This window comes from Myotis myotis, unplaced genomic scaffold, assembly GCF_014108235.1.
Source record: "Myotis myotis isolate mMyoMyo1 unplaced genomic scaffold, mMyoMyo1.p scaffold_m19_p_6, whole genome shotgun sequence".
NCBI lineage: Eukaryota > Metazoa > Chordata > Mammalia > Chiroptera > Vespertilionidae > Myotis > Myotis myotis.
Genome location: NW_023416368.1, coordinates 37,651,838 through 37,678,357, shown reverse-complemented (window position 1 = coordinate 37,678,357; position 26,520 = coordinate 37,651,838). Strand labels below are relative to the sequence as shown.

The window sequence follows — 26,520 nt, the reverse complement described above, 5'->3', positions numbered from 1 at the left end:
CTTGCGGTGCTCATCTCTGCTCCTGGGATGCTCGCCCCTCTCTTCTCTCTGCCTGGAATAGCTACTTGCTTCTGCTGCAGGGGTTCTCAGGCTCTGGGTGTGAAGGACAGAGTCTGTCTTCTTGGCTTTATTCTTAAGCCACTACAGACTGGTGGTTTGGTAGAAGACAGTAGGACCGTCAGGGCTGCCCAGTGCTATGTAAGTGTCTGCACACTTACTCCCAACTGGTGTAACTCCTCCCAGACTAGTGCTGGCCAGTGCACGCCCTTGAGGAGCACTGCACTCGGGCATGTCCTCAGAGCCCTCGCCCTGGAGAACGATGATGGGCTTTCTTGAGGCTGTAGAACGTGGACTTTCCCCTCGTAACTCGGCCTGGGCAGTTGATACTGTACAATTTAGCACTTAGATTGTTTCTCAGTGTTTCTTCTGTGTTAATGTTAACTTTCCAGCAGACCTGTAACTTTTTTGATAATTCCCAACTTATGGGTCCTAGGCAGCTGTGAGGCATTAATAGTTGCTGGCAGATTGTTCTTTGTGTGTATGTTGGGTGTCATACCTGGGTGCTGTTGCTTTTTTGTGTGTGAACTGTTGCTTTTGATTGTTATATGTATGTCAGGAATGTACAGAGGGTAATCCATAGTCATTGGCATGCTCTGCCCTTTGGCCTGTTGAATGACTTTTTAAAAAGAAGGTACCCGATTGTGGTTCTCTCTCTCTTTTTTTCTTTTTTTTTAAAGTTGGCCATGAGAATATTTTAGGAGAAATAAACTATTTTTTAAAATACATTTTTATTGCTTTCAGAGAGGAAAGGAGAGGGAAAGAGAGAGATAGAAAAATCAATGATGAGAGAGAATCGTTGATCAGCTTCCTCCTGCACACCCCTACTGGGGATTGAGCCTGCAACCCAGGCATGTGCCCTTGAATGGAATTGAACCCAGGATCCTTCAGTCCACAGGCCAACACTCTATCCACTGAGCCAAACCAGCGAGTGGTTCTTATTTTAAATTAATACATTTTTGACTTATGATTGAGGAAATCTGAAAGTAATACAATGTTTAATAAAAAACATTCAGAAAAATTACCTTAGTGTAAATCAGACTCCTTAGTTTAAAAATATTGAGTTTAATAGAAGTTGGTCTAAAGTATTAAGTTCCTAACCTCAAAGAAAAGAAAATGAGGTACTTTTGCAGTTTGAGGGACAAGAATGTTGGTAGGCGGATACTCTTCTCTCTCATGCGCCCTGTGCTCTCCTCCAGGTCCTTTCTTGCTGCCTTGCTACCAGGTGGGCAGCCAGCCCAGCACAGCCATGTTTCACAGTGAAGAAAACGGGTCGAAAGGAATGGATCCATTGGTTCTCATTGATGCCATAGCTATATGTATGGCATATGAAGAAAAGGAACTTTGCAAGATTGGAGAGGTGGCTCTTGCTGTGATATTTGATGTTGCAAGTATCATCCTGGGCTCAAAGGAGAGGGTAAGGCTGGATCTCCTATTTGTGGGGTTTGTACCTGAGGGTGTCATTCTAGAAACTGGTAGTTTAAGAATTGCAGTAACACATTAAGGTTTGTGTTTGTTTTTCTCTCTAGGCATGCCAGCTGCCTCTGTTTTCTTACATTGTGGAGCGCTTGTGTGCGTGTTGTTATGAGCAGGCTTGGTATGCAAAGTTGGGGGGTGTTGTGTCCATTAAGTTTCTCATGGAGCGGCTGCCTCTCACTTGGGTTCTGCAGAACCAGCAGACATTCCTCAAAGCACTTCTCTTTGTCATGATGGACTTAACTGGAGAGGTAGGTGATGGTGGCTCCAAACCTATAACTCAGCTGTCTCAAGAAGCTGATTTGCTGGAGAATAGGTAGCAAGAGTCAGTTCTGCAAATTTGCTCTCCTAAAAGCTTAGGTTTTATAACAACACCTTCAATAAAAGGACAGATCAGAACCCCCTAGGTTTTCTCTGGTTATCAGATACCTGTCTGTCTTCATAAGGAGCAGTCAGAAACCAGAGAACTTATCACAGAACATCTGTGGCCTGTGAAGGAAGCACCACTCCTCAGTCTTGTCTTGGGGCTCGGTAGTGCACATGGTCCAGCATTTCCACAGACGCTGCATTCTTTATGAACGTATATGCAGGCAGAATATCTGGGCATCGCTAGCGTATCTGTTTGGTAAATACAAAGATCCTGTCTACACCACGTTTTCCTTTCTGAGTGACACAGGAATGACCTATAAGTACCTAATGGAAGTTATGAAGTAGTCTTATTAAAGTAGTTGGCACGAGGGGCGTGACCCCCCTTAGAGACAGTTTTTATGGCAGGCAGGTTGCGCAGGAGACATGGCTGTCCTGGGCAGCATTGTTCCCTTTTTGATCGAAGGAGTCCTTGGCCTGCAGGTTTCCAATGGGGCCGTTGCCATGGCCAAAACCACGCTGGAGCAGCTTCTGATGAGGTGTGCGACACCTTTAAAAGAGGAGGAGAGAGTGGAAGAGATTGTGGCAGCTCAGGAAAAGTCTTTTCACCACGTGACACACGACTTGGTTCGAGAAGTCACCTCTCCAAATTCCACTGTGAGGAAACAGGCTATGCATTCACTGCAAGTTTTGGCCCAGGTCACTGGAAAAAGTGTGACAGTGATAATGGAACCCCATAAAGAGGTGAGATTTCCGTCACCAGGACGAAGGTAACATGATCAAAACTTTTGAGACTTTTTTCTCCCTTTAAATCTAAGAGTTAGAGGATACATAATTTATAATTTTGTGTCCACTTTACAGAATACTATTACATATGCTGTTTTTAACCTCAGATATGTGAAAATCAATGTGCTTATATTAATAGTTCTATTGGTAATGGCCAGTGTCAAGAGGATAGAAGGTTGGTTTCCTGGATCAGTATAGCACAATCTGGTAGTTTTGTGTTTTTTTAAAAAAATATATTTTATTGATTTTTTTACAGAGAGGAAGGGAGAGGGATAGAGAGTTAGAAACATTGATGAGAGAGAAACATTGATGAGAGAGAAACATCATCCTGCACACTCCCTACTGGGGATGTGCCCACAACCAAGGTACATGCCCTTGACCGGAATCGAAACTGGGACCCTTGAGTCTGCAGGCTGACGCTCTATCCACTGAGCCAAACCGGTCAGGGCTGTGTTTGTTTGTTTTAAGAGAGGTTACTCTGAAGCCTTAGGAATGAAGTATATCAGACACCCATGGCCCAGTTTCAGCACATGAAGCATCTCTCTGTCACTTAATTAAAAGGCATCTGTAATAACCTTTAATCTCTTATGATTTTCAAATTGGTAATTGCTTTAGAATATTGTGATGAGAGCCTTTTTGAGGGGCATGTGTTTAGTTGCAGTTCCTCCTTACCTGTCCTAGGTCCTCCAGGATATGGTCCCACCTAAGAAGCATTTGCTCAGACACCAGCCTGCCAATGCACAGATCGGCCTGATGGAGGGGAACACGTTCTGTACCACATTGCAGCCCAGGCTCTTCACAATGGATCTTAACGTGGTGGAGCATAAGGTGTTCTACACAGAGGTAGGGGGGTGGTGGTACGCGTGGTGTGGATGGTGATGACGTGTGTCTGGTAAACTGTCTTTGTGCACGAAGACTGGTTAGGCAGCACTCAGAGAAGGCCTGGGAGGTGACCACAGGGAACCAGCAATTGCCTGGCACAGCACTCGGCACACATATGGTACATCTGGGATTGGGGAGAAGGTGGGCATAGTGATTGCAGATGTTCAACAAAAGGTGGGTGTTTCATGAGTCTTTTGAACTCTCTTAGCCCTCTACCAAGGAAACTTGCTCTTCAGGGCCTTCAAGTTGTAATCTAGAGCTAAGACTGTACCATCTACTTTAGTCACTGTCCCATCTGCTGGTGCTCAGAATAAGATGGCACAAGCAAGTGCCAGCTTATTGAGTTTATTAGTCACTTAAACGTGCCAGGCACTGTTGAGACCTTACTTCACATGAATGCCCTCTGTAGCTCTGACCTCCTGAAGATACAGAAACTGAGCATGAGCATTTGGTATACACCTAAGGTCATAGCAGAGAAGCTGCAGATCATAGGTGGGAACCATGACTTACTTTGGAGCCTTGTCCTGCCGGGTTCTCGTGCCGCTTAGTGGACTTGACTTGCCCCTTGATTCAAGATAATGGGCAGAGGCAGATGACATCTTACAAGTGTTTGCCACGTAAACTTCCCAGGTTACAGTAATAAACAGAAACTAATCTTTAGATACAGTCAGATTATAAGCATTAATTCTTTGTAAAAAAGTATATTTTATTGATTTTTTTTAAAAAATATATTTTATTGATTTTTTACAGAGAGGAAGGGAGAGAGATGGAGAGTTAGAAACATCGATGAGAGAGAAACATCGATCAGCTGCCTCCTGCACACTCCCCACTGGGTATGTGCCCGCAACCAAAGTACATGCCCTTGACCGGAATCGGACCTGGGACCCTTCAGTCCACAGGCCTACGCTCTATCCACCGAGCCAAACCGGTTAGGGCTAATTTTTTTTTTTTAATGCTTACCTCTGAGGATATTTTTTTCCATTTACTTATAGTGAAAGTAGGAGAGAGAGAAAGAGAAACATGGATGTGAGAGAAACACATGGATTGGTTGCCTCCCACACCTGATCGGGGACGGGGATGAACCTGCAACCAAGGTACATGCCCTTGACCTGGAATAAAATTCTTTAGAATTTGAGTTCAGTTTGTCAGTTAATTGTGTTGTGGGGTGTGTGGAAGATTGCTGTGCTCTTTTATTTGTAAGGTTATTATGTCATTACAGTAAGAGCAGGCTAAATTACATTGCTTTATCTTTTGCAGCTTTTGAATTTGTGTGAGGCTGAAGATTCAGCTTTAACAAAGCTGCCCTGTTACAAAAGTCTTCCATCACTCGTGCCTTTGAGAATTGCAGCACTAAGTAAGTTCATATAAATCTGAAACAAGTTACTGGGGATAAAAGTGAAAGGGGACAGTGGCCTTTTATGTTGTTTAAATTTTTTTTTTTGGCTTCTTGTGTTGTTTTTAAGGTGGGATCAAAAACTATGTGTGTATTTATCAAACTAGATAATGAGATGTCAGTGGATTATATAGATTGTTAGGATTTAAATAATTTCTTATTCTATAGTAAATTGAATTTTACTATTTAATAAACTATTTATAGTTCTCCTATGAACCTAATATTCTTGTTTAACAGAGTTGTCATACCATTCATATATTACCATTTTCATCCAACAGAGTATTTAGTAAGATATACAACATTGTTTATAGACTTTGTAATGATTCAGAAGCATCTGAGAATCCTGCTGATTTTCCTGAATTTTAGCTATCAGTGTTTAGTACAGGAATTGTGTTGAGTTTAAAAAAATATACTAGGTCAGTACTCACCCTTGTGCTTAGAAACAGTCATTTCCTCCCCTTTTTGGTAATACCCAATACAGGTTTTTTAAGTTGACTTTGTCTCTTGATCTATTGATATTTATACCCTTAATAAATTATTGTCAGAATCCTTGAATTAGCGGTAGAGAATCTGAGAAACAGAGAATATAATATCCAAGCTTGAGGGTGGGGCTGGGTGGGGTGTTACGACAAAGTAAGCCAGAGTGAGGGAGGTGCAGAGCAGGGATGTTTGCCAGCTTCTCACTTTTTCTGAGTTGGGATTTTTTCTTTGGGGTGCCCTTTGACATTCCTGTTAGCAATATGGTCCTCTTGCTAGGATGTTCTCTCTCTTTTTGTTGTTGGTAAGCCTTACCTGAGGATATTTTTTCTGTTGATTTTTAGAGAGTGTGGAAGGAAGGGAGGGAGGAAGAGAGAGAAAGAGAGAGAGAGAGAGAGAGAGAGAGAGATGTGAGAGAGACACATTAATTAGTTGCCTCGCACACATGCCCCAACCAGGGTGGGAACGAACTGGCAACCCAGGTATGTGCCCTTGACCAGGAATTGAACCTGTGACCCTTTGATGCACTGGCCTGGTGCTCTTCCACTGAGCCACACCAGCCAAGGCTAGGCTGTTCTCTCCTAATGAGCATACGATTGAGGTGTGTCTCCTTTCCTCAGAATATTTGTATTTTCAAAGTCTCTCAAGTTGGGAGGAGGCTGCCTGATTAGATATGAATAGTGGAGCGAAGCCTGGCTGTGTGTGTGTCTGTTCCTTCATCAAGGCCATGCCCTCTTCATGAATTCAGCAAGCATCTGACCACAGGTCAGCCATGCTCACCCTATATGAAGATGTCGTGGGGGCAGCAGTGTCATTGGGGACCTTCTTTCTTCCCTCTTCTGCCCTCTCCCTCCTATCTGGACAATGTAAAATTTGTCAGGGCCCTTCTGGCTGTTGATTTCACCCTTAGATAATGTCAGTAGAAGATCATGTGGTCTTTTTGTCTTTCTCAAGGTCAGATACTAGGAAAGAGGTTTAGTGACACATAATTTTTGTGGGTAAGAGCCTTTATTTATTTATTTTTAAAGATGTACCTTTTATTTTTATTGATTTCAGAGAGGAAGGGAGAGGGAGAGAGACAGAAACATCAATGATGAGAGAGAATCATTGATTGGCTGCCTCCTGTATGCCCCCTACTGGGAATCGAGCCCATGACCCAGGTGCATACATTTGACTGGAATTGAACCCAGGGCCTTTTGTTCCAAGGGTCAGTGCTCTTGTCTACTAAGCCAAACTGGCCAGGGCTGGTAAGAGCCTTTAGATAAGCAATATGTTCATGTATTTTCAGGTTAATAATGAGATTATATTACTTTTTCTCCCTAAAGATGCACTTGCTGCCTGCAATTACCTTCCTCAGTCCAGAGAGAAGATCATTGCTGCACTCTTCAAAGCACTTAATTCCACAAATAGTGAGCTCCAGGAGGCTGGAGAAGCCTGCATGCGAAAGGTGAGGGGTGTGTATGTGTGTGTGTGTGTGAATTCTGTTTAGGAGTTCTGCTTACCTTGTCTGTGTGCCTGGAAATCTGCCCGTTAATATCCACTGGATTGTAATAATGTCTCTACTGGTTCCGTAGTCATACCAAACCTTTAAAAATACTATACAGCAATGACTAGTCAATAGATACGTTTAATGTTTCATTTTTTCAAGGAACACAGAAACTTGCTGGTAGAGTTGCATATAAGTTCTATTCTATTCTAAAGTATAGTCTGTTATCTGTTTTCATTGTAACCTTTCTTTTAAAATAGTTTTTAGAAGGTGCTACCATAGAAGTAGATCAAATCCACACACATATGCGACCTTTGTTGATGATGCTGGGGGATTATCGAAGTTTGACGCTGAATGTTGTGAATCGTCTGACTTCGGTTACCAGGCTCTTCCCAAACTCCTTCAATGATAAATTCTGTGATCAGATGATGGTAAGCTAAATGCATGTAAATATATTCTATAATAAACCTGAAAATTGGAATTATTTTTTTAAGTAAGTAATATTTACATGGTTTAAAATTCAAAGGTTATGGAAGGGTATGCTGTGAAAGTATCCCTCCTGTCCTCCAACTCTCCACCCGCTTCCCAGAGACAACCAGTGTTAACAGTGTCCTTCTGGAGGCTTTTACATTTGTAATAGGATATGTGTATATTCTTTTGTTTCCCACAAAAGGAAGGATGATATAATCACAGTTCTTACTTTTCCTATCTACTACCCCACCATTTCATCAGAACATAAAGTGCTTCTTCATTCTGCTTTGTGATGACAATAATCCTTATGTGGCCATGCCCTCATTTATGTAACCTGACCCCCACTGATGACCTTCTAGATTATAGGTGGGGAACCTTTTTTCTACCAGGGGCCATTTGGATATTTATAGCATCATTAGTGGGCCACACAAAATTATCAGCTTAAAAATTAACCTGCTGTATTTGATCAAACATTTAATTAATTCCCCCCTAATGCCTTGCTGGGGCCAGACCAAATGATTTCACAGGCCTTATAGGGCCCATGGTATGGCCTGAGGGCCGGATGTTCCCCACACCTGATCTAGATTATTCCCAGTCTTTTGATTTACAGACGATGATACAGTGGAAAACTTGTAAGAACTTTAGAAATCCTTTGGGTTTTTAGAATTATCAAGGAAATAATGATGCAAATAAAATCTGTTCGGCAATGTTTAAATTTGAAGTGTAAGCAGGTGAAGGAGATTCAGCTATTAATTTTCTTAGTATTTGATTTTGTTTCTGGTAAATAGACACTTATAAATACTGCTAATGTGCATGTATTTTTCATAAATAGCCTTTGGCCATATAGATATTTAAGATACTAGAGGTGGGTATTTTTAAAAATTTGGTTTTGTTTGATATACCTTTCCCTCAGATGTAAACAGGAGTGAGCAGATAGTTAGATTTAGATATAGATATAGTGCGTTACGGAGTATAGATATATGTGTATATGAAAACCACACAACTTTTTACCTCACATACTAGCTTCTTTATAGACACCTAAAAAATGAACAGTGACCCAAACACCTAATTGGGAATTGATAATAATATTGTGATTGGCCCTAGAAACTGTGATGCCCTAATGGAAGAGTGTGAGTGGGAAGCAATATTATGTGGAAGTGAATTTTCCAAATTGGAAGAACCCTTCTGTTTAAGATTCCAAATATATGTAATGCACATACATACCTACCAGTTTATACTCATACATTCACAAGTGTGGTTAAAGTAAGTGATATTAATCACTTCCTAGTCAGAGCACAAGTATACACGTTATCTTATAGACTATTACAACTATTGGTGCTTTCATATATGAGATTTGTGCATATCTTTTCAATGTCCTAATGTTTTTATATTTGCCTCCTTTTTTACTATTTGTCTCTTCCAACTCTGTCAGCTGTCATTTGTTGCAGTCTTTGCTGCCTGCCTGAAGCAATATTATTGTTTTTTGCATTTTTTACCCCTAATCTAACCCTTCAGATTTGCTGTTAGCTGGGAATTCCTTCAGTGATTTGTTATCCGATATTTAAAACAGTGTGAAGAGACTGCCTTCCAGTCTGTGGTTTCTGACTAAGTTCAGGAATCTTTTCCAATAAAACAAAGTTACGTAGGTTTAGGGTTTTTTTTCCTTTCTCTGGCAATATAGACATTTTCTGAGTGGTTAAAAATCCTCTAAAAGCAGAGAGAGTTGATGCACTTGGATAAAGAATGATTGAAGTTACTGTCTGTTCAGCCATTTCCATCTGGCACCATCTTGCCCGAGTCCATCCCGGGCGTGTGTGGCTGGTCCTTTGTGTTTGGCTTGGGTCTTCCCATGGTGTCCCAGGTCCACCGGGCTGTGCCAGGTGTGGTCAAGGACACGTTTGCCCTTCTTACTCATGTCCTTCAGAACTGTGCCCAGACTCGGAGCCTTTGTTTTCCCTCATGATTAGCTTTTGAGGTTAACAGCGTAAGGCTTCAGTGTAAGAGATAAGAAACCTTACTTTGTAGAGGGGCATTTGTGGGAACAACCCCGAAAATTTTCCTTTGTTAAAATTTGAACTGCTTGACATTTGGTCTTGAAGCCTCTAATGTGGTTAGTTATTTTGGGTACTTCCTTATTTAACTAGACATGGATTTTATATACCAGTTAGCATTCATTTCTTTCCTTTGGGGAATCCAAAAACAGAATGACATAGCTGGTCACTTACTGCACTTTTAATTGTGTCACTTTCTGTCTTTGGTATAAATAGTTATTCTAACAGTGTAGGTTTTATGAAAATATATTCTGGTGACTTCCTTCAAGGAATTTTATTGGTAAAATATTGTTAGCTTAGTGTACTTAGTTTCTTAAAGAAATGTGTTGTTTTAGGGGTTCTCAACATATGATTCTTAGAACATTGGCCCTGCAATTTGTAGGGAAAAAACCTCCATTGGTAAGTTTGGGAAACACAACTTCCTGTACTCTCCTCTTGAAGTTTACATTAAAGGCTCATGGAAAAGTGTTTATTTATTTACTAGAGGCCCAGTGCACAATATTTGTGCATTGGGGGGTGGGGGGTAGGGGTGGATGGGGGTTGTCCCTCAGCCCGGCCTGTGCCCTCTTGCAGTCTGGGACCCCTCAGGGGATGTCCGCCTGCTGGCAGTCAGACATCCCTCTTGCAGTCCGGGCTCTCGCAGTCCGGGACCCCTCGCTCCTTACCGCCTGCCTGGGGTGGAGGCGGGAGAGGTTCCCGCTACAGCCGCTGCGCTCGCCAGCTGTGAGCCTGGGCTTCTGGCTGAGCAGTGCCCCCCCTGTGGGAGTGCACTGATTACCAGGGGGCAGCCCCTGCATTGAGCATCTGCCCCCTGGTGGTCAATGCGCATCATAGGGACCGGTCATTCCGCCATTTGGTCGATTTGCATATTAAGGTTTTATTATATAGGATTCATTGATTTCAGAGAGGAAGGGCGAGAGAGAAATATCAATGATGAGAGAGAATCATTAATTGGCTGCCTCCTGCATGCCCTCTATTGAGGATCAAGCCCAAATCTGTCCATGTGCCCTTGACCGGAATTGAACCCGGGAGCAGGCCAATGCTCTATCCACTGAGCCAAACCAGCTAGGGCAGAAAAGTGTTTAGATGCATTTAAACCATCTGCCCCCAAGCCTATTTTACCATGAAGTTCTTTTTAAGCAACTTGTTAATTTCCTGGGGGGCATCAGTGTTTTGAAGAACATGTTTGGTCAGTGTCGGATAATGAAGATACATCTCGTATTTGGATGTTCTTGTGGTTTTAGCTGTGGGCTCTGAGTGCTTGTCTGCCAGGTTTTGCTGTGGTGGGACCCTGATTGCCACATGCTCAAGTCAGGTCACAGTCACTTTGGGCTCAGGGACTCTCTCCTCTTGCTCTGCACAGAATCTGCACAGAACAACTGCCGTCATTCTGCACCGAAGGGAATTGCTACCTGTCAGCACTAATTTGCACAGCCTCTGACCCAAATGGGACCCACTCATTCTCTCCAGTCCTTCCGCTTGGGCCCCTTTTGCCCCCCTGTCCTCCCACAGCAGCCGCCTTTCTGTTTCTGGCTCCAGGGCCTTTGTCCCTCCCTCTCTCTGCCTGGAACGCTCTTCCTTGTGCTTCTGGCTCGTGTGCCTCAGTAGGGACCTGACCAAAGCTTTCACATATCTTACCATCTTCGTTCCACACACCATGCTCCTGGGTGCTGTACTGTTTTTCCTACTGCAACCCGAACTCCATGAGGACAGGCGATGTCTGCGTGTTCACTTCTCTGCCCCGTGCCTTGCATGGTGCTGGGTGCATGGCAGCACTCCGTGAACAGCTGTGACACAAAGTACCAGCATCATAAGGTGACAGCAGGAATGATGGACAGGAGTAAACATCCTGATATTGGAATGGCAGGTTTCAGGGTGTTTTCTTCTGTAGCAGGGTGGTTTCAGCCTTTCTTTATAGAACGTAAACAAATGCTAGTTATCCCCATCACTAGTTGAATGGTTGGGCTATTTCAGTAACAGAAACACTGCCGTTCTCACATTAAATATGATGGAAATGAATGATTATATATGTGTTTTCACTAAAAGCAGCATTTTGGAATTGAAATGCTCCTGTTGTGAGGAAGAAGTGTCTAAGGATGTATTTTTTTCAACAGCAACATCTGCGAAAGTGGATGGAAGTGGTGGTCCTCACCCATAAAGGGGGCCAGAGGAGCGACGGAAACGTGAGTGACTTGTTTGTTTCTGGGAAGGGCCACCCTGTCGGCCCCTGCCACAGTCAGTGTTCATATCGGAATCTAGTTTTATATGATTGTAGTCCATTTAAATTGTTAAACATTTTATTAGCATTACATTTAAAAAATTTCTCTTGATTGCTGAAAACATTCTTTTTTAATGCTTCCTTAAAATCTCCCTTTGCTCACTTTAATATGACGTTTTTGTTGCTGAGAGTTCTCGGAAGCTTGAATGTTAGTATTTGAATTGTACTATTTTTGCGTTAAAGGGAACTAAGTGTATGTTCTAGACTGTCCTTGGCAGCTGCTGTTTGCATGGTGGTGCCCTCCTCTGCTGTTGTTTTCCATCGCTTTCCATCATCATTGCCTCATAAAATCAAGGAGTTATTTTAGGATTTAAAGCATTAAAGAGATTGTAATAAGACATTACATAAAAATAAAACAATTTTATGTTTTCTAGGTCTAAATATCCCATCCCAGTTGTTTGGCAAAAGTCAAATGGCTACTACTTCAAAACCCATATTTATGGTTTTGAGGGAAAACCACTTAGTTAAATCTTTTCGAGCATTCTATATTAGTCATTAAAGATTTTGCCTCTTAAAAATGAATGGTTCTTGTTGTTTTGACTATAATTTTACTTGTACATGTTACTATTTCTTTAAAATATTTTTTAAGTTGGTGCTTGTCCTGTCAGTGAGGTTGTGTTTTGCCAAGTTTCTGTTTTCTGGTGCCATTGTGTCCTGAGGAGGGAACTCTGCAGCTCTGCAGAGGCATAGTTAACGTGGCTTTTGTCCTCCTGTGCCTGTTTGTCGGATGCTGTGTTTCATCCCAACTTGATTTTTTTTTTTTTTGGCTTTATATGCTTTGTTTTGACCATTCTGTGTCAAGTGTTTTATTTGTGTAAGTCTTATTTGTTTCTTGCTGCTTCTAAAGAGCAAACTAAGCAAAACTAAACCAGGATTTTTAACTTTTTTAGGATTGGTATACCATCCGTGACCTCTTTGAAGGTTTGTTATTTATATAAACAGGAATCAAGTCAGGGAAACTTCGTGGGGGAGAGCAGAGTGTATTTTTAAACCCTAAGCTCTTGGAAGTAGGTGCAAGTGCTTCTGTGCTTTTCCTTCCCATCTTTCATCTCTTAGGTATTTTTGTTGTAAATTTTATATTTGTCTTCACAGTAAACTGTTAATTATCTGAAACACACAGCCATTCCAGAATGAACATTAAAAAAACCTCGTGGGTAGATGAATGACTTATGTTAGATCAAAAGGACTCCACAAACTTTTACATCAAGTTGTTTGGAAGGGTTCGGGGTGGGGGCACTGCAGAGGGGACGGAGCGGTGGGTGTTGGGAAGTCTTTGCTCCTGTTCAATGAAACATGTTGGTTGTCGGATGAGTGTATTCCCTGAGCTGCTTGGGAACACCCAGCTGTGTGAGAGAGGCCCCAGGTGAACCCAGGACATGGTGTTTGGGATCCACAGGCAGCATGGCCATGGCTCCATCACCTCAGTCCAGGGCCAAGCCTTGCCTTTCTGCTCTTGAGCCCTGGTTATTTCTTATGCATGCGGCCCAGGATTGGCAGTAGATCTTGGAAAGTAGTTTGTTCCTATTTGGTCAAATCACCAAGTAATATTGGCTCATTGAAAAACTATAACTGAAGACATGTTAAATAGTTGACTAAAAATAAAGCTTTGTAATGCTGGGCACCCCAGTGATTAGAGATTTGTACATCATCATGTTTAGGAAGGCTTGCCTGTTTAGCATTGAACTTACAGGGCAGAACTCATGGCATGTTATGCCATGTCTCCACCCCCCCCCCAACACTCATGCACACATGCACAATACACATACACATACATCCAACATGCACAGTACACATACATCTAACATGTACGCATACATGCAATCTTTACTTGACAAGATTGCTCAGGTATCCAGTCGTAGCCTGTGGGTTCTCCTGGGTGTGGGGGTCTCAGACATGCCTACTGACGAGGCTTAAGCCCTCTGGTACTCTTCTAGAAGACTTTAGCTGGGAAAGAGGTTTTTAAAAATTTCTTAGCACTTCACAAAAAAGCTTAAAATATTCCCCCTAAACAAAAGAGTTATTTAAATGTATTTGCACACAGCAAAGTCTTACAATTTCTCCTCTAGACAAGAATTTAAAAATTCTGTATTTTAAAATTTGATGTATGGAAGGAATACACTCTATTCGACACTGTCAGAGGGCTGTGTTTGACATCTGAAGGGTGGAAGGTGTTTTTTGTTTGTTTTTTTGTTGTGCTGTTGAGCATTTACTAATTATTGTGTGCTTTCTGATAATTGTATCTTTACTGTCTTGTTTACCCCAATAACCCTGACTGTGTATGAGTATATGGGAATTTTTAATGTAAATAACATAAATAGAAAAAAGATGATTTTCCTCCCCATCCTCAGGAAAGCATTTCAGAGTGCGGGAGATGTTCCTTGTCTCCATTCTGTCAGTTTGAGGTGAGAACAACCTATTAAAAGTCAGTTTATGACTTGCAATGTGAAGAACAGTTTATATTTTCTTTTCTTTTCTTTTTACCTTTCTGTTGCATTTTTTCATGCTGTAATTTTTGTTTTGGTTCAGCCTGCCATGGAAGGGGTAGAGGTGAGAATTTCAGTGGAGACGCAGGAGGGGGTCGTGGTCGTATTTGGTTTTGCTGTGACTTGTGGTTCTGTGGTGGACAGAGTGCATTGTGCCTTTGAGTGCAGTGAGCCGTATTGTCTGTCTGTGGCAGAGTTATATTAGTATCATTGCTGTGAACTGTCTGGGTGTCACGCATGTTTTCTTCTAGGATGTTTTAAGCAAGATTCTAAGTTCTTTGGTTTTCTACATGTTAGAATATCAGCATCTCAATATTTAAGATTTTGTTGGATTTTGCTGTCATAGTTCGTTTGAACTCATACATCTAACAACCTCTGGAGAGGAAACTCCACAAAGAATATATAATCCTGCTAGAAATTGGGAGGTGTGATACAGTTACACTGACGCACTGTCTTGAATTTTAGAACCTCCTTGCTCCCCTGCACCCAGTCCCCTGCATCTCTTGTTCACACACACCACACTGATGTAGTGACAACACTGTGACTTTGAATAGACAAACTCTAAGGTTTCCCTCTTCTGTAAAATGGGGATGAGTGATAATACGTCATTTCCTATCTTCTGATGGAATGGGAGGACCAAAAAAAGTGATTTTGTAACAGTGCTTTGAAAACAAAAAACTATAGTATAAGACCATTACTAGAATGTTATTCTAATTTCAGGATAGAACTTGTTCTGTCCCAAGATTTGAAGACTGTAGACAAGAACTCTAGCGATGGTATGGGTATGAGGTGACAGTGAGCCGATTTTTCTCATTTCTTACCCATCTCACTGCTTTGCCTTTTGGTTTAAAGAGGGTTTAGAAAAAATATCTCAAATGCTGTGGGATGTGGTCCCTCCCGACTAGTGTTTATCATCCCCATTTTACTGTGCTTAGAGTAATGGACAACCTATTGCACACCACGTGGGGGGTGCATCGGGGCGTCTTCCCTTCTGTGCTCATGGGGATTTCCCTAGAATCGCAGACACGAAATTGGGGGAACTGAAAATGAGAAGGGAAAGTTGGATTGGCACTCAGTAATCGGCCACCGAGCTGTTAGCACATTTAAAAATGCAAAATGCTTGGTGTTTCACATTTTTCACTAAGATTCAATAAAAGCAGTTGTCAGCTTTATTTTATGCCTGGTTGACAAATAATTAGTGCCATGGCCAGTCATTTATTTACATTGATATTTGGTTTCCAGGGTAAATACTTAAGTATTTTTTGAGGACTTTGTGCTAAGTTTTGAGGGCAAAATAAGTCTTTGCCTTCAGAGCTTAGTACATTGGGAAGACCCCATGATGTCACAGCATACTGAGGGAATCCTTCCACATACAGCCATAGGCATGGTCACCCCCTCCTCCATGAGGGGCCTAGGCAATCATCAGGCCACTTCCAACACTAGTCAGAGTGTGAGAGACAAACAGCCCAGTCACGCCGGGTGCACAGTCAGCCCCCCCCCATCTCCTCGAGATGAAATATGAAGACCAAGGGCAGTTAGTTTCTTTAGGCTACAGCTATAATGTGGGATTGGTAAGTTGTGCTTTTTACATGTTAATTCTTTGCTTCTGGTGGCTAGCCTTGCAGATGCAATTAGACCATAGTATGGTCTGTAGTAATTTTGATATTTCTAGCTAGTGAAATTAATTGGCCTATTTTGTAATTTCTGATTTTCTTCATTAGGAAATGAAAATTTGTTCAGCAATTATAAACCTTTTTCATCTGATCCCAGCTGCACCTCAAACTCTGGTCAAGCCTTTGTTAGAGGTTGTGATGAAAACAGAACGGGCTATGTTGATTGAGGTAATGGTCAAATATAGGATTAATCCTGATTCTTCCTCCGTCTGTTGCTTATAATATTTTCACTTTGTTATATTTTAGATAGACTAATCTTAAAAATATAAAGATGTTAGATATTACTATTTGCTATGGTTGTTAGTATATAAACAGTTACAAGGGGGAGAAATGTATACTTCTAGCCATGGCTGCTAGCTTAGTTGGTTAGAGTGTCATCCCAATACACCAGGGTTGCGGGTTCAGTCCCCCACCAGGGCACATACAAGAATCAACCAATGAATGCATGTATGAGTGGGACAGCAAGTCCATGGTTCTACCTCTCTCCCCCTGCCTCCCAAAAAAAGGAAAAGAAATGTATACTCCTACCATGTTAGGTTGGTAGACCAACAGAAGCCTCAAGCCCTGAGAAGATGTTTTAATCATGTATTTTCTAGGCTGGCAGTCCCTTCAGAGAGCCTCTGATCAAGTTCCTGACTCGGCACCCTTCCCAGACAGTGGAGCTGTTCATGATGGAGGCAACATTGAATGATCCTCAGTGGAGCAGAATGTTTATGGTAGGAGCGCGAGGAGCTGGAGTTGGGTGTCCCTGCAAATTTTTGTCAACCAGTGTACTATCAGAATCTGAAATTCATATCTCACTGTTCAATGTCAGGCTTTCATTTCCTCTAATATATTTGAATATTAGAAACATCACTGTTGTATATATAAAGAGCTCAAGTCCAGGAATCCCTCTCTGTAGATTTTGGTGGTGGTAACAAATGAATGAGCTGCTAGGATTATCAGAATCATAATCATAAAGTGTAATTACTGGTAAAAAAGCATTTAAAAAAATTTTAGAGTACATTTATTAAAAGCTGGGGAAATGAGCCTAGGCTGGGCTGCTTTGGCTCACTAAGAAGTCAGAGAAAAGGGGGTCTAGGGGACAGGGTCAGGGGGTTTGCCTGGGATGAACTGCTGCGGCGTATTCCTCCCTTGGATGCAAGTTTAGGAAATGCATGCCTGTGGGAGGGGAAAGGTGCACAGTGCGCTGTGAGGGAGCGCTCGCACCAAAAAGTATTTTTTTTTGAAAAAGGGTATTTACAGTGTTGTTTTTTTTAGCCTGCTTAGAAAGATTTAGAAAGAACCTTAGAGTTAATACCTAAATCTGTTGTGATTTTTTTTATTAGCTTAGAACAGCTTGTTTTATTTTGTTTTCAGAGTTTTTTAAAACACAAAGATGCCAGACCTCTGCGAGATGTGCTGGCTGCTAACCCCAACAGGTTCATCACCCTGCTGCTGCCCGGCGGCGCTCAGACCGCCATGCGCCCTGGCTCGCCCAGCACCAGCACCATGCGCCTGGACCTTCAGTTTCAGGCCATCAAGGTAGTGTCTCTCCATTAGATACCTGAAATCTTAAAAGTTGAAACACAGAGAGCCCTGCCAGTTCCCTAATTGTCTCTTCTTTGACAGATCATAAGTATTATAGTTAAAAACAATGACTCCTGGCTGGCCAATCAGCATTCTCTGGTGAGCCAGCTGAGACGCGTGTGGATCAGTGAAACCTTTCAAGAAAGACACCGGAAGGAGAACATGGCTGCCACAAACTGGAAGGAGCCCAAGCTGCTGGCCTATTGTCTGCTGAATTATTGCAAGTGGGTATATATGTTGTGCTTTATATCAAGTGACTTAATTTATCCAATAAGCAGTGTTTACTAATTTGCATATAGTGTGGTTCGTTGATATAGAGAATGGTTATGACTTAGCTATTTAAAACAAGTTAGGAGGTTTTCCACAATTTAACCTATATTCTTATTTGACCCTTCAGAAGGAATTATGGAGACATAGAATTGCTGTTCCAGCTGCTCCGAGCCTTTACTGGTCGTTTTCTCTGCAACATGACATTCTTAAAAGAGTATATGGAGGAAGAGATTCCCAAAAATTATAGCATTGCTCAAAAACGTGCCCTGTTTTTTCACTTTGTGGATTTCAGTGACCCCAACTTTGGAGATGAACTGAAAGCCAAGGTGAGTCATGGGTTTGAGCTTATATTCTAGGGAACCGAGGACACTGTTTATGTTCTGTTGTGTCTCTGTTGACACTTAAATAGTAATCTGGACTATTTATGAGGAAAATGCCGTTGTTGAGAACCATAAGAGAGATTCAACAGTGAACCAGTATTGGAAAGAAGTTTGTTAGTAACATAGCTTTTACTTTTTTAAATTGAATTTATTGGGGTGATATCCTGTAATAAAAGCCTAATAAGCTAAGTATCCGGTCTACTGGTCAGCTGTTCAACCAATCAAAGCATAATATGCTAATGATATGCTAAGGCCGCTCAACCGCTCGCTATGAAGTGCACTGACCACCAGGGGGCAGTCGACCTGTTGCTATGATGTGCACTGACCACCAGGGGGCAGACGCTCTGACAAGTAGGTTAGCTTGCTGCTGGAGTCTGGCTGATTGGGACTGAGTGACACGGGCTGGACATGCCCTCCCGTGGTCCCTCCCCGGCTGGCCAACCTCACGCATCTCTCCCCATCCCCAATTGTGCACTAGGCCTCTAGTTAGTTAATAAAATAATACAGGTTTTAGGTGTGGTTACTTTGGTTTTAGAAAATGACTTGTTGGAAGTGAGAAAAGTAAAACAAACTGATGTCTCTTTTCCTCAAGTTTTCAACCTACCTTTCCAATTGACCGTTTGAATAAAAGTCAAGATTATCAGTTGTAACCTTGATTGAGTTCTAACTTTATGGGTTACAATATGACCAAACTGGTGGGCCTGCCCACCTTATTAAAGAAATAAAAGAACATGGCTTTGTTTTCCTTTTCCATTATTGTAAATCATTTTTTTTTTTGTAGGTTCTGCAGCATATCTTGAATCCTGCTTTCTTATACAGCTTTGAGAAGGGGGAAGGAGAGCAGCTCTTAGGACCTCCCAATCCGGAAGGCGATAACCCAGAAAGCATCACCAGTGTGTTTATAACCAAGGTGACTGACTAGCAGTATATTGGCTTGAAAAGTAACTTGGCAGATGAGAGAGAAAGAGAGAGAGAGAGTGAGTGTGTGTGTGTGTACACATACACGTGTGCGATGGGTTCATTGAAACAAGCTTATTTTCCTAAGGCTTTTATTTTTCCTGATTCCATTAGCTTATAGCAGAGCATTATTTATTCATGGAGGGATAGGTTCTAAGCCCTCAGTATCTGATGCCTGAAACCGCAGATAGTACTGAACCATATATATATACTTTATCACAGGTATGTATAGGAAAAATATATATAGTTTTATATATATATATATATATATATATATATATATATATATATAGTTTTTCCTATACATACCTGTGATAAAGTTTAATTTATAAATTAGGCATAGTAAGAGATTAACAGCAATACAATAATTATAACAATATGCTGTAATAAAATTATGTGAATCTGGTCTCTCTCTCTCAGAATATCTTATTGTACTGCACACTCTTCTCATGATGATGTGAGACCTATGCTTGATCTGTGTAATCACCATCTTTAATTGCAGTATATGGCTTGGTGTCATTTCAGGGGCTTCCATGCTGAAGTCTTCGTATAGGCTGAATGCTTTCTGGAACAACACATTTTCTGTTCATTTCTTCCACCCACAAATTTAATGCCTTTTCCATCTAAATAAGTACTTACCACACTCTGTGGCTAAAACTTTTGCATGATGTGCAACAGCAAAACTAGCATGAATTTCTTTTTACTTCTTCACAGTTTCACAGAAGACTCCTTTCTGAAGATCTTAGCAACCTCAGCATATGATTTTTTTTTCTTTCCTTACTAAGTTGAGAGTTTTTACTTTTTCACCTAAAGGAAGTACTTTACTGCTTCTCTTTGGCATATCCAGGTTGCCAGCATCACTGCTCTTATACCTTGAGACCATTATTAAGTAAATAAGGGTACTTTAACACAGGACTGGGATACTCTGACAGCTGATCTGATAACCGGATGAGCTACTAAGTGAAACGGGCAGGCAGTGTATATAGTGTGGACAGAAGGATGATTTATGTCCTGGGTGGGATGGAACAGGCTGGCAAGAGATTTTTGTCATGCTACTCAGAAGGGCACACAGTTTAAATTTATGAATTATTTCTGGAATTTTCCATTTAATATTTTCAAACCACAGTAGACTGTGGGTAACTGATATTGGGAAAAGTGAAACCATGGGGGAGAGGATGGACCTACTGTATTATAATTTTTTTTTAAATTCTTTATTGTTGAAAGTATTACATATGTCCCCCTTTCCCCCCATTGTCCTCTCCCAGCCTGCCCCGTCCCCCCAGCCCCAGCCTTCATGTATTATAATTCTTATTAGTGAATTTTTTAAGGCAGCTTCATTTGGAATAAATTAACTTTTTTTCCCTACATTAATAGATTCCAGTGAGAAACAATGTATCTCAATGAAAAATCAGACCTCAAAGTAATTTTATAAAAACCCCTACTGCTGGTCCGTAGAGTTTTGATTTTTTAAAAAAAAAGTATTATTTATTTCAGAGAGGAAGGGAGAGGGAGAGAGAGAGAAACATTGAGAGAGAATCATCGATAGGCCGCCTCCTGCAGGCCCCCTACTGGGGATCAAGCCCTCGCGACCTGAGCATGTGCCCTGCCCGGGAATCAAACCCTGATCTCCTGGTTCATAGATTGATGCTCAACCTCTGAGCTGTGATGGCCCAGCAAGTTTTAATGTTGTTGTTGTTTCACTTTTCTCATCTTAAGGTTTGCAAAGGACTCTATAAAAGCCAGTGAGAATAGTAGACTGGATACAGTTGCTGCTGTGACCCTTTATTGCCAACTTAATGAAACATCTTTGTGGCAGGATGATGTCTGAACTTAGCTTAGGCTTTCAGGTCTACATTTTTATGAGTGTTTATAGTTTGCCCTAAAGAGAATTTTGGGATTTAATATTTCTTTGAGAAATGCCTGCCCTATTTTTTTTTCACGAAGCCTGGGCTGTCCTCTGTAGGTTAGGCCTTTGAACTTCATGGGCAGGTGTGTTTGCCGTGAGGGTGTTAGCTTGTGTTCGTGTGTGGGTTATTTGTTGGCCTGCTGTGAGCGACAGCCATTCCAGGGCTGCAGCGCACCATATGCACATTGATGCTCTTTGGAAGGATGCAGTGTTTTTACTCATTCTGCTGCCTGTTCTGTTCGGGGGTCCAGGTAGAGTGGACTCTTGTTCCTATTGGCAGGTTATTGGTCTGTAAGTAGCCTTTGTCTCTTCCTCCAGTTTTGACCCTACTTCCATCCTCCCAAGGTAATTCGAGCTGAGCCCAAGGAATTATTTTTGGACTCCCTACTGACTCATCACAAAGAGGAGATTCTGAATGTTGTATGAGGATAAATGGCCTTGGTCAGGCTAGAGCCCTGGGGAGGGGCTGCAGTGAATTCAGGGGAAGGAAGACTTAGGGGGTACAGGGACCCGAGTGAAGACACAGTTGTGATGGAAAATTTCAGTCTTTTAGATGTGTCTGTAGGCAGAAAGTAGGTAAGGGTATTTAGCTGAATTGGATAGTGCAGTTACAATACTTGATTCAATAGAGACATGCAGAATATTCCTTAAAGAGTGTACATTTTTAATCTTATATCCATGAAACACACACAAAAATCTATCAGATACTTGATTACATAGAAAACCATAACAATTTTTAAAAAAATAGAGATTTTTTCCCAGATAATGTTTTTTGATCCTCATACTGAAAAATAAGGGCTGGATAATTAGTAGTTGACCAGAAAAAAATCTCAAATGCTGGAAATAAGAAACTCAGTCCTAACTCACCTTGTATCAAAGAGGAAGTTCTTTCCCACATCAAGCCACTTTGCTCACTGCATTCTGACTGTAAGCCTGCCCCTTTTTTGCAGGTTGAAATAAATTCAGTGAATTTCTAATCCATATGTGTTAAAGGAAACTTGATATGTCTTTATTGGGTTCCTCATTGGAAAACTTAATAATATAGATAAATGTAAGTATGTGTGCTTTTAAGGTTTAAACGTGTATGACCCTTTATAGGTAACACAGTTCAAAACCAGAAAGGAATTCCTTTCTGCTTGCCTTTGCCACAGGTCCTGGACCCAGAGAAGCAGGCGGACATGCTGGACTCGCTGAGGATTTACCTCCTGCAGTATGCCACGCTGCTGGTGGAGCACGCCCCCCACCACATCCACGACAACAACAAGAACCGCAACAGCAAGCTGCGCCGCCTGATGACCTTCGCCTGGCCCTGCCTGCTCTCCAAGGCCTGTGTAGACCCGGCTTGCAAATACAGTGGGCACTTACTTCTGGCACACATTATTGCCAAATTTGCAATACATAAGAAAATTGTCCTACAGGTACTTTGCGAGGCTCCCTCATGTCTGCCCAACAATTGGATGCATTTCCATACTTGTATATGCTGCTCCTATACCATTGTGACCTCTCCTTTTCTGTTGACTTTTCCCAGTGCCATTCGGAATGCTCATCTCTTAAAAACTCTGAAATCTCCTATGACTTTTTATTCTCTCCTTCCTCCCCAGTTATTGCTCTGCTTGAGTTCCTCTGCAGCCTTGCTTTTGAAACAACAAAGTGTCTTCTTTGTCCAGCTCATGCTCCTCACCTATTGCATTCTGGCTTTCAATTCTTCATTCCGTTGAAAATGTTTTCGTCGGCCTTGCCTGTTTGGCTCAGTGGGTAGAGCGTCCACCTTTGGACCAAAGGGTTCCAGGTTCAATTCCGGTCAAGGGCACATGACCAGGTTGCAGGCTCAACCCCCAGTGTGGTGTGTGCAGGAGGCACCCAATCAGTGATTCTCATCATTGATGTTTCTGTCTGTCTCTCCCTCTCCCTCCCTCTCTGAAATCTGTACAAAAAAAGAAAAAGAAAATATTTTGGTCAAGGGCCCAGCCCATTACTTTGCTATAGATCAGTGATGGTGAACCTTTTGAGCTCGGCGTGTCAGCATTTTGAAAAACCCTAACTTAACTCTGGTGCCGTGTCACATAGAAATTTTTTGATATTTTCAACCATAGTAAAACAAAGACTTATATTTTTGATATTTATTTTATATATTTAAATGCCATTTAACAAAAATCAACCAAAAAAATGAGTTCGCGTGTCACCTCTGACACGTGTGTCATAGGTTCGCCATCACTGCTATAGATAGTGGGTACTTTTGAACCCTCATCGTGTAAGTCCTCCACTGTGCTGATGATCTTGACCTGTCTTCCCTGAGCCCCTCAGTGATTTAGGCTTTGATGTCAGATAGCCCTGGGTTTGAGTTGTTTCTTCTACTAAGGAGTTCCATGACCCTGAGTGAGTTGGTTACTGTCTCTGTGTAAGAATTCAATGTAATAATAGACTTGAGTGCTCAGCCTATCTTTCCCTTTAAGCATTTGGTAAGCAGTCGCTCTTGTCCGATTCTGTGAGGTCATTCTTTGTTTCCCTCTGACAACTACCTCTTGTGAATATCTGTGGTGTTAAACCCCGGCCCCAATAAAGCCAGTGGCCTCTCAGACATCACCTCCCACAGGCACTTGAGATATAAATACAGTCTCTGTGATTGGCACTGCTCTCCCCCAGTTTCCCAGCCGGAGATCTGAGGGACATCTGTGACACCCTCTCCTTCTGCCCAGCATGGAGGCATGGGCAAGTCCTGTTGATTTCCAAGACCCTTCCTGTCCCTTCACCCTCAGTACTATTGGGTGGTCTTTGTGTTCCCCTGATATAAGTGCTTCACTGCTCACTTGAACTGTTGTAAGATGACCTCTGATCGTGGCCCCTTTCACTCCATTTTTTTATACTGTGGCCAGAGTGAATGACTGACTTCCCATAGGTTATGGTAGACATTGATGTCTACAGGGAGCTAGGTCTCATTCGTCCTGGAATATTCCACCCTAGCCAGGCATGGGCCCCTAATAGGTGTGCAATCAGTATTACAATGAATGTATTCATTGATCAAAACTTAATGAAGGAGAAAGCAACTATGTTGTTTCCCAATAAGAGAGCTCTGAGGGATTTTTAAAAAATATGCCTTGGTTCTAAGAGATTGTTTTTATCTTGTTTTGAAAGCCTTTATTTTTATCTTAGGTAAGGATTTCTCTCCCGTTTTAGGTTTTTCACAGTCTTCTCAAGGCCCATGCAATGGAAGCTCGAGCAATTGTCAGACAAGCGATGGCCATTTTGACGCCGGCAGTGCCAGCCAGAATGGAGGATGGTCACCAGATGCTGACCCACTGGACAAGGAAGATCATTGTGGAGGAGGGGCACACAGTTCCCCAGCTGGTTCATATTTTGCACTTGATAGTGCAGCATTTTAAGGTACACAGGAAGGACTGCAGATGGATGTGTGATGCACATTCAGGCGTTTGCTTTAACATTTTGCCTATTTTTCAGTTTCTGCAGTAATAGGGGGTCAGTCTTTTAGTAGAGGTATTTCAGATCCATTGATTAGTGTGTATATGTGTGTGTGTGTATGGCTTTATCAACATGGAAATTGCTATAGTTTAGAGAATGTGTTAGATGTATTTCTGTCTAGACTGCATTTTTCTTGTTAGTACTCTCATTTAACAGTGGATACACATAAATTGATAACTTTGGGAGGAGTCATCATTAACTCTAGATTTTGGTAACTCGGCTAAAATAGTTTTCTTGTTGCTGGCATCTCCTTTCTGTAGCTAAATTGCCCACTTTGTTGGATTTACATAAATATGAAAATAATTTTTGTAAAATTTTGGGTAGAGGAGAAAGGATTTAGTAGTATTGAGCTGAAAGCTGTTACAGCTTTTAAATTGGGAATTTGTTTCTTGGCATGGCTAAACTATTATGATAGCAAGTGTTAAGTTTGATACAGATGACTAGACTTTTCTACCTAAAGAGAACTCAGTGTTTCAACATTTAAAAAAAAATTTTTTTTATTGATTTCTGAGAGGTAGGGAGAGGGAGAGAGAGATAGAAACATCAATGATGAGAGAGAAACATCAATTGGCTGCCTCCTGCATGTCCCCTACTGGGGATCGATCCCACAACCTGGGCATGTGCCCTGACCGGGAATCGAATTGTGACTTCCTGCTTCATAGGTCAGCACTCAACCACTTAGCCACACGGCCGGGTGAGTGTTTCAACATTTTAAAAAAATGGAACTAAGTCACTGAGTTACACTATTGTATTGGGACTCAACCAGAGACAGAGGAAGTGATAAACACATAGCTAAGGTAATGAGAATTTCCTCACTGAAGTTATGGTTGGCTTATGTGAGTATTTTGGGACCGAGGCAGGTTGTATGTGTGTGGTCACAGCACAACGTCCCCGGTGTGACACAAGCCTTGTGCTCACAGGTGTACTACCCCGTGCGGCACCACTTGGTACAGCACATGGTCAGTGCCATGCAGAGGTTGGGCTTCACACCCAGCGTCACCATTGAGCAGAGAAGGCTGGCTGTGGACCTGTCGGAGGTTGTCATCAAGTGGGAGCTCCAGAGGATCAAGGACCAGCAGGTAGAGATGTTAGCCCTCTTGTGTCATCCTTGATTGTATTCCTTACGCTTCTCTGCAGAAATTAGTAAAGTCAAATGTGTGTGTTTCTTAAGCCGGATTCAGATATGGATCCAAATTCCAGTGGAGAAGGAGTCAACTCTGTGTCATCTTCCATTAAAAGAGGCCTGTCAGTGGATTCCGCCCAGGAAGTGAAACGCTTTAGGACGGCCACAGGAGCAATCAGCGCAGTAAGATCATTGCACACACGGCGTGTGCTTCCTGTTATAGGTTCTGTGCTTCCTTGTGGGAGTGTGGTCACTTACTCACGGACTCTGAGCGTGGGCTAAGTGCTCAGCACCGTGCCAGAGAGAAAGGCTGCACCCAACAGAGAGAAACCCAGTGACATGCTACCGACTCAAGGCGTTTCCCAGTTACCAGATGCAGTTTTCTTTGTGCCACTTAATATCACTAGAGTGCTGATGATCATAGTTAATTACTTGCAGAAAGGCATCAAGAGAAACTCTTTGGGGCAAGAAAATTGATTGAGGACATGCACCCATGGTGCATTGAGTTTTAGAAAAGATAGCATGTTCTGTTTTGTTTGGAGGGCAGCTGGGTACCAAAAGAGCCCGTGGGTGCGAACTCTACTTCCCACTCCCTCTGTTTCTCTGGACCATGTGGCCCTGCATTCACCCTGTACTCAAATTAGAAACCTGGAACTATCTGCCATCTGTCCATTTCCTTCTCTCCACACATCTGATCAAGAGCAAGTCCTGGCAGCCCAGCCATGAATACCTCACCCTCTGCTCAATTCTGTACCCACCATGGTGGTGCAAGCAGACGCCTGGTCCCTTCTCACTGGGATTACTGAAACTGCCTCCCAGTTCCTCTCAGACCTTCCACTTTTATTTCTCTTCATGACACTTTTAACAGAGCAGAGTACCAAAAAACACTCTTTCCAAAATCCTAGCTAGGAAAAGCTGGATGAAGGGTACACGACACCTCTACATCTTCATGACTTCTT

General features: G+C 42.1%; 1 protein-coding gene across 21 annotated transcripts in view; it reads left to right on the top strand.

The window, feature by feature from the left end:
* LOC118657633 (transformation/transcription domain associated protein) overlaps window positions 1–26,520 on the top strand; it is a 112,815-nt gene that overhangs the window by 38,793 nt on the left and 47,502 nt on the right. For 11 of the 21 annotated variants that reach the window (XR_004968062.1, XM_036311887.1, XM_036311897.1 and 8 more), the window contains exons 24-43: window positions 1,257–1,474; window positions 1,587–1,784; window positions 2,383–2,643; window positions 3,367–3,528; window positions 4,825–4,921; window positions 6,763–6,884; window positions 7,184–7,354; window positions 11,560–11,628; window positions 14,072–14,125; window positions 14,250–14,270; window positions 15,928–16,047; window positions 16,476–16,595; window positions 17,239–17,403; window positions 17,491–17,672; window positions 17,846–18,044; window positions 18,880–19,008; window positions 22,113–22,379; window positions 24,136–24,342; window positions 25,359–25,517; window positions 25,610–25,744. Coding sequence is in view for 20 of the 21 variants with exons in the window: in XM_036311887.1 (XP_036167780.1) it covers window positions 1,257–1,474; window positions 1,587–1,784; window positions 2,383–2,643; window positions 3,367–3,528; window positions 4,825–4,921; window positions 6,763–6,884; window positions 7,184–7,354; window positions 11,560–11,628; window positions 14,072–14,125; window positions 14,250–14,270; window positions 15,928–16,047; window positions 16,476–16,595; window positions 17,239–17,403; window positions 17,491–17,672; window positions 17,846–18,044; window positions 18,880–19,008; window positions 22,113–22,379; window positions 24,136–24,342; window positions 25,359–25,517; window positions 25,610–25,744 (3,056 nt within the window). In the remaining variant the exon portion in view is untranslated. The remainder of the gene's footprint in view (window positions 1–1,256; window positions 1,475–1,586; window positions 1,785–2,382; window positions 2,644–3,366; window positions 3,529–4,824; window positions 4,922–6,762; window positions 6,885–7,183; window positions 7,355–11,559; window positions 11,629–14,071; window positions 14,126–14,249; window positions 14,271–15,927; window positions 16,048–16,475; window positions 16,596–17,238; window positions 17,404–17,490; window positions 17,673–17,845; window positions 18,045–18,879; window positions 19,009–22,112; window positions 22,380–24,135; window positions 24,343–25,358; window positions 25,518–25,609; window positions 25,745–26,520) is intronic. The other 10 variants (XM_036311894.1, XM_036311898.1, XM_036311892.1 and 7 more) reach the window with 5 other exon arrangements.